This window comes from Myotis daubentonii, chromosome 2 (genome assembly GCF_963259705.1).
Source record: "Myotis daubentonii chromosome 2, mMyoDau2.1, whole genome shotgun sequence".
NCBI classification, from domain to species: Eukaryota; Metazoa; Chordata; class Mammalia; order Chiroptera; family Vespertilionidae; genus Myotis; species Myotis daubentonii.
In genome coordinates this window covers 15771049-15783896 of record NC_081841.1, presented here as the reverse complement: position 1 = coordinate 15783896, position 12848 = coordinate 15771049, and the positions used below count along the sequence as shown (strand labels likewise).

The window sequence follows — 12848 nt, the reverse complement described above, 5'->3', positions numbered from 1 at the left end:
GCATATGGCATCTGAATCAAATATTCAAACATTCATAACTTCAGCACCTATGTTTTGATGTAGATTGTGTCTCAAACAAGAGTTCTTACACTTCGAAGGAGTTTGTAATGTACCAAAAGAAAAAATGTGGGGGAACTTGGAAGGCCAATTTCCATTAATTTTAAGTGATTTAAAATGCATGTATTGCTTTATTAAGTTTTTAAATATTGAAAGTTAACACTAAGACAAAATCAAAAAACAAATACCTCAGGGATATTGAGCACAGCTTTGTTTTAATTAGTATTTATTGAGTGCCTACTATGTGCCAGCTGCACCACACTAGATGCAAAGGATACTAACAGTAAATAAAGTAAGGTCCCTGCCCTCAAGGAGCTTACGTTTCCACAATTTAAAGTGCATCTCAAGTATCCTGCTAACAGAATCCCACAACTCTCAATTTAATTTTCAGTGTAATCACATCATAGCATACCTACAACCAGTTATAAAACAATGTTAAAACTAAAACATACCTTTGATATTATTTGTCCAAGTCTCTTGTTTCTTAGAAAAAATTGAATGGCCACGTGCCTAGAACTCATAGGTTGTTTTTTTTGTTTTGTTTTTTAGATTTTTATAAATACCAACATTCAACTCATGTAACATACCTGTACAGTTGTTTCCCGCAAGACAAGGGCTTTATAATTCATACCATATTAAAATAAGTGTATGCTCTTTTATCCCATCTTATTCTTTGCAATAAAACAGAGGGATCAGGATCATCTAAGTGCTGAACTTGGCTATAGCTTCCTGGGCCCTCCTCAGAATTCAAGACTGGACAGCACCTGCCCGTCATGGCCTTACTTCCCCATACTTCTATTTTCACAGCGATCCTGAACTTCTCCACTTGACACTGAGACCAAACAAATTAGGAATGGGTGCTGGAAAATAAGAGTAAATCCCACAGGCAAAAAAAGCCACATTCATTGGAGTAGAGAGAATGACCAAAAGTGTGAGGGCAAGGCCAGAGGCCAACATCTGGTAGGACAGTGTCAGGGACAGGAAGTGAATCCCTAGTGTTTCTGAAAGGTGAGGAGCACAATAGTATTAAGCTCACTTTACCAGCATCTACTATCTTGAATGCGGTTATCCAACTTACAAAGTGAAAAAATTTCTCCCCAATTTTAGTAATTACTGAGGACTATATTTACCTCTGTTACACTGGAGCCAATTCTGTGGTAGAATGGGCAGTTTGAAAAGTTCCTTTGACCATAACTGATAACCTATACGAGTAAACCTAATTTCTAAAACCAAGAATGCTCAATTTCTCCCTGTAGAAACAGTAAGATTTTGACTTCACCAATCAAATTTATATGTCCAATTACAAGTAGGTAAAATGAAAGACAGTAAAAACATCTTTTACAATGCTTCTTAAAATATATCTTTATTTCCTTCAATGTGAATATTTTTAATGTGTTGTGAATTCATCAAATATAACCATTTAGGACTGTTTTTACTACCTCTACTAGTATGGACAGATAAATTTACAGGCATTATTCTGAATGTAGTCTACTTCAGTTAGCATAATTTTATGTAGGGAGTTATATCATTTGAACTTACATGTGGTGTAGTTCATGGGACAAGCTTCTGACCCTGAAGTCTCACTTTGAGCCTGGCTCCCAGCTTACTAGCAGTTGGGCAAACCAAGCTATCAACACAAGCCTCAACACGTCCATAAAACAGAAACATTACATTACAATCTGTCCTATCTACATCACAGGGTTCTTGTAAAAACTGACTAGGTATCAATATACATTGAATTTTTTTTCAACTATAAAGTACTATAAAATAACAATTACAGATACATCAGTGACTTTAACAAAATAATTATTTCAACTTCTTGCCTATGACCAAAAGCTTTTAAATGAAACAGTTTAAATAAAGTGGTTACTGAGCAAATGAAACTATATTACTCACACCATGTTCCTAGACTACCCTACCGAGTCTACTTTCTGGAAAAATTTAATTCATTTTAGAGGGAAAAAATCTGAGCTAAGGTATTTATTAGTGTTTATATAAACAATCTGTAACCACTCATTCAAAAATAGGGTTTTTCCCCCTTGATGATAGTGCATTTTTTAATAGGACTGTATTTGAATAAGCATTCCACACAAATAGAATATATACCTTAATAATACAAGAAAGCAAGGAAGGAATATTTTACATCATACAGACCAGTCAGTTGGTTCATTCAAGATGAGCTATCCTTCCAACCAAATACTTATTTTTTATATTTATTACAAATGTGTAGTCAGTTCAGTATATGCCAACAATCATACACACAGCTTTAACATTTAGTAGTGTGAAGCACACTTAACTATTTCCAAAAGGACATGGGATGTGGTCTTCATTTCAGAAGGAGAAGTGATTGGATTACTGCCTGCTCTTTAATGCTTCAACTAACCTGTAAAGAGAAAATGAATGGTTTCATAAATTTAACTTCAAACTTTCAGGTATAGAGTATGATCATTTATAAACTTTATACTGGAGATGGATTCCAAAGCACTTTAAAATATATTTTTATTGATTTCAGAGAGGAAGGGAGAGGGAAAGATAGAAACATCAATGATGAGAGAGAATCAATGATTGGCTGCCTCCTGCACGCCCCCTACTGGGGATCGAGCCCACAACCCGGGCATGTGCCCTTGACTAGAATCGAACTGGGGACCCTTCAGTCCGCAGGCTGATGCTCTATCCACTGAGCCAAACCAGCTAGGGCTCCAAAGCACTTTAAATGATAAAGGTTGAGATAGTTATATTAGAAAAATGAAGTTATAGACTCGATTTCGAAGAAGGTTTTTAAGCTTTCATTTGTCATATTCTTTTGAAAGAATAATCAAAAAACCTACTTTCCAGGCTGCTACTTCTACAGCAGGGCTAGATGTGGATAATTCAGAGGTGGTAACTAGTCTCAGTCCTCAAGGAGCTAATAATCTAATAAGGAGATGTACAAATCAATTATGAGATGGCGTAACAAGTATTGTATCACTGATCTGTGACAAGGACATTGGTGTGTGTGTGTGCTAAGGCAGTGGGCATGGAGATATGTCAGGAAAGACTCTTGAAAAGAGGAAAGCCTTACCAAGGTAAGAAATTAGAGGATAAAATGAGGCAGGAAAAAGATAGAAAAATGGGAAAAGCTGGTTTTCTAACTGTAATCAGATAGGTATGGTTAAAATAAAAGCTAAGGCACATTAAGTCAAGTGGAAGATAAGGCTGGAGGAACTTAACCCTATCAGACCGCTGTACTGATTTTTCGGTAATTTCCGAATCCGCCGCTATACCGCTGTACCTAATTTTCGGTACTTTGCCTAGACCTATTTTCTACAATGTCTCCAAGTTCCATCTTATTCTAACCACTTGTTTGCATGTAACTAACATTTTTCTATATCATGCTGGTTTTTTCTCTTTAATGCTCAGGAGCCCAGGTATAGGGGACAGTTAGGTTCAGGGCCTCAGGTCTGGTATGGTTAATACAAGACATTAAGTAATAGGAATTTCATCCTTAAGACATAAGGGAAATTACATGTGTGCACAGCTGCATACATGCACACACACGCACAGATGGCTTCTAAAAACATGATGCTTACCATTCCATTGCCTCATCAAGGCCAGTGCCTTTGGTTGCTGAAGTTTTGAATATTTGCCATTTTCGGTCCTTCAAGGCAGGTAACCCAAGTGAATTTGCCATCTCTGAGGGAGTCATAGCCTGTTCCATGTCCTGCTTATTTGCAAACACCACCAAAATGGCTTTTCTCAGCTCTTCTTCCTAAATAAACAGAAGATATTTAATTTCCTTTAATCAATGTGCTCCCTTGAGTTTAGGCAGACATGCCCCAAATACAATATTTTAAAAGTACATTTCCTAATTATTAAGACACAATGTTCATTATAAATTATTTGAAATTATAGAGAAGTACAAGGAAAAGAAGCTTTACCCCAATCCTATCTCAAAAACATGGTCATTGTTAACATTTTAAGTATTTTCTACAGCTTTGTAATTCAGATACTTATGGTTTACTTAGTAAATAAATTTCTATATTTAAAATTGCATTTACAGTTACATGCCCTGCTTTAAAACTAAACATTAAATCCTGATTTTCCAAACAATCAAAATTTTCTTACACACAAAAAAAGGTTAAATATACTATACACTATAATTATATGCACCATAAACTATATGACTGTTTTCCAGTATTAAACTCTCTTTAGATTCTTTTTACTTACCTACTAGAAAAACCCAGGTAACACAGTCATTATATAGAAATCTTTGAATAAATCTCTTTCCTTAATATAATTCTTTAAAAGTGAAATCAAAATATGAAAACTTTTTCTGGTTCTTGTTACATGTATTAATAAACTGTCTTCCAAAAAAGTTGTAACAATTTCAATCCCACCAACAGTATACACTGAGTGGCCAGATTATTATGACCGCCCCATCAATACTTTGTTGGGCCACCTTTTGCCTCCAATACTGCAGCAATTCTTCCTGGCATTGACTCCACGAGATGTTGAAAAGGTGATGCGAGGAATCTGACACCATGCCTAATGAATAGCACTGCCCAGTTCTGTGAGATTTGATGGTTGTGGAACCAGCTGCCTGATGGCTCTTTTAACTTCGTCCCACAAATGCTCAATTAGATTGAGATCTGGTGATTGTGGGGGCCACCTAAGCAAGGTAAAGTCTCCCTCATGTTGAAAGCACTCCTGCACAATACGAGCACCGTGGCATGGCGCGTTGTCTTGTTGGAAGAAGCCATCTCCACTGGGATACGCCATCAACATGATAGGATGAACTTGATCAGCAACGATAATTAGGTATGTTGTGCTATTCAGACATTTGTAATGATCTGGCTCTCTAGCAACTTCAGCGCGAAATTGTAGCTAATTTGCCTACAAACGTCAAGTGGTCAGAATAATCTGGCCACTCAGTGTATATGACAGTGCCTATTTTCAATGCAGCCTTGGTAGAACTAGAAAAATTATCTACTTTTCCAGACATAGCATCCTATTACATGATTACTAGAGGCCCGATGCATGAAAATTCGTGCAAGAGTAGGCCTTCCTTCTCCCCACTGCTGGCACCGGCTTCCCTCCGGCACCCAGGACCCGGGCTGCTTCACTCCAGCCGCCACCGCCAGGCACCCTGGACCCTCCGGCCCGGCTTCATCTGGAAGGAGGTCCAGAATGACGCCTGGAAAGATGTTCGGTCTAATTAGCTTATTACCTTTTTATTATTATAGATTAGGGTATTAAAAATGTATTATTAGCAATATATTTTTCTCTTGTGAACTGTAGTTTATGCCTTCTGCTCACTTATATAATGAGTGGCAGATATTGGTATTATTAAAAACACTAATCCTTGCCCTGGTTGGTTTGGCTCAGTGGATAGAGTGTCGGCCTGTGGACTGAAGGGTCCCGAGTTCAATTCCAACCCGGGGCACATGCCCAGGTTTCAGGCTCAATCCCTAGTAAGGGGCGTGCAGGAGGCAGCTGGTCAATGATTCTCTCTCATCATTGATGTTTCAATCTCTCTCCCTTCCTCTCTGAAATCAATAAAAATATATTTAAATAAATAAATAAATACACTAATCCTTAGTCATTGATTGTAAAACAGTGTCCCTGGTTCTGTTTTACTTTAATTTATATTGTCTGGCATCTGAGCTTTGGGGGGATTTTTAGTATGTATTAACAGAATTAAATCTATCTTTTCTTTTGTAATTCCTTCCAATCCTTTGATTTAGAAAAATCTTTTCTATCCAGAAATTTTAAACATACCTCTTATATATTCTTATAATTAAAATCATCCACGATTTAATGTTTTCATTTTTTAAAGCAGGTATAGAACTATGTGTAAATGTGATTTTAAATGTATACATTTATTTACTAAATAAGCTGAATTACAGAGCAGTAGAAAATACTCATTTTCTACATTTAATTCTTTATTCCATTTAGAATCTATTTTTGTGTATGAAAAAGGTAAAACAATTTTATCAATAAGTTTTGATGCAATAATCCTGACTCATACTTTACCTGTGCTTTATATCACATAATAAATGAAATCAAGAATTATCATTCAAAGAAAATTACAAGGCTGGATTTTTTTTTTTCCTCTACAACCATCTACCCAACAATATTTCTGGAGTAGGAAGTAATATGCATAAAAGAAAATTATAATAATGGCATGGAGGGTAGGGGAAATCCCTGCTCTCCTTTTAATTATTCCTGCATGTAATAATAAATGATGGAAACAGCAAGCAAATGTAGGTTTCCCCACATTTTAGTAAGATTTTCTTACCTCCAACATGGCAACTAACTCTGATTTGGAAATGCCAATTCGATCTCGGTCACAACTATCTACTACATAAATGACGGCATCTGTGTTTGAATAATAACATCTCCAGTATGGCCTAAAGAAAATTTAGAAAGGGAGCATATATCATTATTTGAAAAAAGATTAAGCTGATATGTTAATTTATATGCTAGGACTTGGCGAGGCAGGTGGTAGTTACCTGCCAATTTGGTCCCACCCATGTTAGAATCACTACCATAATGATATAGTGTTTCCAATTGATATCTATCATATCCCTCAGACGTAAAGGTGGAAAGAATGTTAATAAACATTAACTCACAGGAGTTCAAACTTTAGGCTGAGAAAAATCTATTTATAACCTATAGCATCACTAAACGTACTGACAAAAATGTTGTACACGGACCTGATCATTATATCTTACAAATCTTTAACTAGGAATTAAGAGGAATGGGTTCCTAAAAATTTTTTTTAATAACTTTATATAACAGGCATTAAATTGATCACTAAAGACACAAAGGAGTCGAATGGATAAAGTTAGAAACAGAATCAAAAGTGATTCAAGAAATAAAACATGATAAAAGGAAGCAGGACATTTGGGGAATGCACTACTGATCTTTTAAGATGGAACCACAGTGAGCAACCACTGACAGTCACCACACATTTACAGTTGCCACGTCAAAGCACAAATGCTGGGCAGGAGACCTGAGTCCCCCAAGGCATCTATGTTCCATTAGCCCCAAGGAGTGGGCCTGAAAGGTATTTTTATGAAATCTAAAATAGTCTGTCTCACAGAGGAAGGGGCTGGCAAGAACTAAATGGAAGACCCTTTTAGTAAAAAAAACATTAAATCTTGAGTCTCATGAAAACTTTTTTCATTTAAGTGATATCTGAAGAACTGGTCCTTAGATTTTAATTCAATTGAGAGAACAGGCAGGTTTACCACATTTTAAACTAGGTGCTACTCAGCCATCAGAAAAGATGAAATACTGCCATTTGTAACAACATGGATGGACCTTGAGAATATTATGCTAAGCAAAATCAGTCAGTCAGGAAAAGCTAAGAACCGCATGATTTCACTCATGTGTGGGATATAAAACTGCAACTCACAGACAAAACAGTATACTGGTTACCAGAGGGGGATGGGAGTGGCGGTGGGGAAAATAACCTTTTGCCTGCCATAAGAGTCTATAGACCAAGTTTAAAATCATTTTTTTTTTTTGAAAATTTTCAACTGAAAATATTCAAGAACAGCCGAATTGTAATACATTTATTTTCATAATATTCATTGCAAACTGATTTTTTAAATTAAATTCAAAATATCATGGCGTGTGGGGATGGTTTCCCTTTTGGACACATGGCAGTTAACTGGTTAAAGGATAAAGGGGGCCAAATATAGTGACAGAAGATGATCAGACTTGGACACAGAGTGCAATATACAGATCATGTATCAAAGAAATGCACACTTGAAAACTATATAATCTTATTAGCCAACTAGAGGTCTGGTGCATGACATTCGTGCACTGGGGTCAGGGAGGCCCTCAGCCCGGCCTGCACCCTCCTGCAGTCTGGGACCCCTTGGGGGATGTCTGCTGAGGGGTCTTTAGCACTGCCGCAGAGGCAGGAGAGGCTCCCACCACCACCACTGCGCCAGCTGTGAGCCCAGCTTCTGGCTGAGCTGCGCTCCACGTGGAAGAGCACTGACCACCATGGGGCAGCTCCTGCATTGAACATCTGCCCCTGGTGGTCAGTGTGCATCATAGCAACCGGTCGTTCCACCATTTGGTCGATTTGCATATTAGGGTTTTATTATATAGGATGTACCCCAGTAAATTTAATTAAAAAAATAAAAATCATTTTCAAAAAAAAAAAACACTAGGTGCCTTCCATTTAAATTACAAAAGAAGATATATTTTGGTGTATTGCTGTTAACCCTACAAGAGCCGATGTTAAATACCACAAAATAATCTGATCTTTGCACCATACCTGATACTGGTCTGTCCTCCTAAATCCCAGACTTGAAATTTAAGGTTCTTGTATGTTACCGTCTCAACATTAAATCCAATGGCTGAAAGATAAATCAGTAATTTATGTAGACACTAATGCATTCTATCTTCAAAGTACCCAATCTAACCGAGTTTCTGCAATAAATGATAACTGTTGAGTTACATTATTGGTTGAGATATTCCATTGAAGACAAGTCAGTACGCTGTGCTACACACACACTCACACACACAATCAGCAAGATCAGCACCACCTTCCGATTATGTAAGAATCCCAGGTCTCCTCTGCAAACACGTAATTTTTAGCTCAATAGAAATCCTATTATGTTAAACTCCTCTCATAATACAATACTAACATACAAAAGTGTTCAGAAAGTTATATTTAAAGGGACAGTTGTAGATTATTCTAAAAATCTGAATTTTGGTAGGTAGCAAATAAACAGGACAAAATCAAGAAAGCCCAGATTCTAAACTTCAGTAGGACACAGCAATGGCTGATTGCTTTACGGAAGCTGGGTTCTCCAATGCTGGCAATCTCACAGACCCTCTGCGGACTTCCTCCAGCACTCGTTGGCAATAAGGTCACAGCTGGATGACCAGAAGGGCGATGCCCCATCCCTTCCTCTGCCATCCTTCTTAGGTGGAGCCCTGACACCACACACATAAGGCAGGAGACCACTATTTTCACTGAAAGGAATCTAAGAGAAAGTGCAGAGGATGCTAAAGAAAATTAGGAGTTATATATACAAAGTTTACTATGATTTGACAAGCTCTGAAAAAAAGCACAGTAAAAACTGACAGCTGTAGCTGAATAATTAATTTTTATTTTAGACTTAGTTTGTATTGGTAAATGATTCATATGTGTATATAGCAAGTATGCCTATTAACTAAAAAATAACTATACTATTATAAGCAGCCGGAGCAAAAACTAAAAAGCAAGTTCATAATGTCTCCCTTAGACTTAGGTAGGAGTGTAATCACCATCTTCACCAAGATTAGGAACACAGTTTCTATGCAAAGAATAAGAGTGTGGTGTGAATCAGCACTCACTGAAATGCAATCCACTGAGTTATGTGCACTGCAGGGATGACGACGACCAAGACAGACACAGCAGTGATGGGCAATTTTGAGAATCAAAAAAAAAGGGAACTGCCCTGACTGGTTTGGCTCAGTGGATAGAGCGTCGGCCTGCGGACTGAAAGGTCCCAGGTTCGATTCCGGTCAAGGGCATGTACTTGGTTGCGGGCACATCCCCAGTAGGGAGTGTGCAGGAGGCAGCTGATCGATGTTTCTCTCTCACTGATGTTTCTAACTCTCTATCCCTCTCCCTTCCTCTCTGTAAAAAATCAATGAAATATATTTTTTTTAAAAAAAGGAACTAAAATTTACTGAAGGTGGCAAAAAGAAAAAATGATGTCACAGTTTTAAAAGTTCTTTTCATAAAAGCTAGCCTTCTTTTTGTAATTTCAAATTCAAATACTACTAAAAAGAAATACCTTGAATGACAGAGTAACTTTAGAGGCATAATTTAAGTACTCTTAAAGAGCCAAGCCAGTGTCGCTCAGTGGTTGAGCATTGACCCATATACCACTTGGTCAGGTTCAATCCCCAGTAGGGCACATGCAGGAGGCAGCCGATCAATGATTCTCTCTCATCATTGATGTTTCTGTCTCTCTCCCTCTCCCTTCCTCTCTAAAATCAATAAAAGTGCGTGTATACAAATATATATTTTTTAAAAGTGTTATCAACAATATGCTCATACTAGAAGTTTACAATATCCTTATCAATTACTTTATTATATTATTAATTAAAAGGAAAATTATGATAGAAAAGAGAAAGCTCTTATAATTTATCATACCAACACTTACTAGGAATAGTAGTAACAACCTCTCCAACCTGTAATCTGTACAAAATTGTAGTTTTTCCTGCTCCATCTAATCCCAAAATTAAAATCCTCATTTCCCGGGTTCCAAATAGACTCGAAAATATACTTGAGAAAAAGCCACCTAAAAAATAATAAAAGCAAAAAATGTATTAAGTTTCATTTTTTGAATTGGTCCACAAAACATTTACTCTTGCCCCTTGAAAGCTACACCAAATTTAATATTATTTTCCTGGATTCATAAATGCATATTTTTGCCCCCATTGAAATATGTTATTCAACACAAAATAAGTAAACTCTTGTTATCATGTTCTAGATAAAGTATCAGACAAGCACAGAAGATTCACTAAAAATAAGAGATATATGACCACCACCCTCATGGAGCTCACTTTCTAATCAAGAGAATTTGGGCACCTTAGCATGCTGTCCCCATGACCCCTAAAACCCAAAGGGCAAATCTGAATGACAGGGGGACAATGAGATCCTTGCATAGGAAACACAACTATCACTGCTGTCCAGCAGCAGTATCATCATAACAACACCTTTAACCGGTAAGATGTCTATTAACAACAACAAAATAAAAAGTGAGACACAGAAGCCCAAAATAAAAACTATTCTTCTTGGTAGAAAACTCACTGAAAAAAATAATGCTAACATTCAATGCATCACGAAACATTTCCAGAAAACTTCCTATATGCAAGGTACAGTGTAATCGAAAAGCACTTGTAAACCGAGAGTAGAACTGTGGCTGCTGGAGGAATCGGAGAAAGGAAGAGACGTGCACGCTTTTGTCAAAAGACGGACAGTTCTGAGACCAAAAGTACAGCTTGGTGATGACAGTTAATAATGCAGTAGACACTGACATCTGCCAAGAAAGATCTCCAGAGGTTCTCGCCACACACACACACACACACACACACACACACACGGTTCTCACCACACGCACAGATTAGTTTGACTGTTATTTCACAAGGTATACTTACATCAAAATATCATGTTGTACATCAAAATACATACAATTTTTGTCAGTCATAAGTCAGTAAAGCGGTGGGGGGGAGGGAGTAATTAACATTAAAAAAATCCTTCTAGAAATGGACTGTGTTTAAGTAAAATAACCCTAAAAGTAAGGAAGGTGGAGATTTAGGGTCTTTATTATTCTTTTATCAACAAATAAAGCTTTAAAAAAATGTTTTTTCTTTTATGATTACCAAAAAAAAACAAAACAAAAAAAAACCCACTGTGGTTTGACTCTTTCCCACCAAAAGCCATTAGATTGAAAGGAAGTTACGTTAAACAGTGTTTTAAAAGGTGACAACAGAAGCGATGCCATTCGACAGTACATGGCTACTGGACAAAGAAATGCGAGCGAACCTTGGGAAGGTGTAGCAGAGGGGGTGGCACGTGACAGAGTTCTTTCTACCTTTTACAAGAATATGTGTGTGTGTGTGTGTGTGTATTTATATATATATATTTAAAGGCGGAATAGCAAAACCGAAGGCGGTTATGGAAAAAGACAGAGAGGTGCTTGCGACGCTCCAGAGCAGGAAGTAAAATCCCTAGAAAAACCCCGGGGAGGGATTTAAAGAAGTCAGAGGCTTTCCAGCTCCGGGACCGAGCTGCAAACGAGGGAAAGAATCTGTGACTTCCGTCTGGACGCCCCGAGGGAGGCGGCTTCGTTTCACCCGCAGCTTGAGGCCTCTCGCTCGTCAGTAAGACCCTCCGGTTCCCTCCCCGCTTTGCTCTCGACCAGAAACGCCGCAGAAAGCAGGCGGACGGCGAGGCGGCCACGGGACGGAAGGACGAGCCACGCCTCCCAGCGGCCAGCGAGGAGGACCAAGCTTGCACCAGGGGTCGGAGCTCCCTCCACCCACGAATCCTCAGCGCCCCCGGGACAGACACTCCGCCGAGCTTGGCGAGACCAACTCGGCCCGGCGAGTCCAGCTGGGTCCGGGGGTTGAGGGGGAAGTCCATGCTCCGGGGAGAGGCCTCGGGCGGCTCCCAGGGCGCAGCCCGGACCCCGACCCCGCTCTGGGGACCGGGAAAGGGGCAGGGGCGGCCGCGCCAGGCCGGTGCACCCCCGCAGGTGAGTGAGGTCCCAGCGCCCCGCCCCGCCCCGAGAAGCCGGCGACGCAGGGTGCCCAGGCCGGCCCCGCTCCTCCGCCCGTCCCGTCCGCAGCCCCTCCTCGGACCCCTCACCCATGATGAAGCGCCCGTCCGCCCTCGTCGATCGGCAGACACAGGCCCCGGTCTCGGCAGCGACTCTACTGGATCCCCGGTGCCGCCACCTCCGCTCGTCTCGGCCTCCGGTGGCTGGGAGGCGGTTTCCTTGGAAGCCTCGTCAGCCAGCAACTTCCACGTCGGCCACCCGGCGTGGGCGGGAGCGAGCGGCCGCCGCGACTGCGCGACTGCGCGGCGGAGGGCGGCCTGTGCGTCCGCGTCGTTGCTTTCGACGCAGGTTCGCGGCGCGCTGGGTGATAAGTGGCGTGAAAGCCAGAAGAGAAAAAATAGGCAAGCACCCAGAGTCTCTCCTGCCTCTGTCTCCTTGGACAGGAAAGGTCTTCCGAAACACGGAACTTGGAATTTTCATTTTTAATTCTAACTCCAAAAAGTAGCGAAT

The 12848-nt window shown here is 39.7% G+C and overlaps 1 protein-coding gene across 1 annotated transcript; it reads right to left on the bottom strand.

The window, feature by feature from the left end:
• Positions 1–1404: 1404 nt before the first annotated feature.
• On the bottom strand, positions 1405–12640 carry ARL1 (ADP ribosylation factor like GTPase 1). Its single transcript, XM_059681865.1, has 6 exons — positions 12428–12640; positions 10218–10355; positions 8333–8414; positions 6335–6446; positions 3627–3805; positions 1405–2440 (listed from the first exon to the last, which is right to left on the bottom strand). Exons 1-6 carry the CDS (start codon positions 12429–12431, stop codon positions 2410–2412), a joined length of 546 nt encoding a protein of 181 aa, XP_059537848.1. The 5' UTR covers positions 12432–12640; the 3' UTR covers positions 1405–2409.
• Positions 12641–12848: the final 208 nt, after the last annotated feature.

Coding starts and splice junctions, on each gene's coding strand:
- ARL1 (XM_059681865.1), bottom strand. Junction 6,447..8,332: donor GGAGGACAGACCAGTATCAG/GTATGGTGCAAA, acceptor AATTTTCTTTAG/GCCATACTGGAGATGTTATT. Junction 3,806..6,334: donor AGTTAGTTGCCATGTTGGAG/GTAAGAAAATCT, acceptor CTGTTTATTTAG/GAAGAAGAGCTGAGAAAAGC.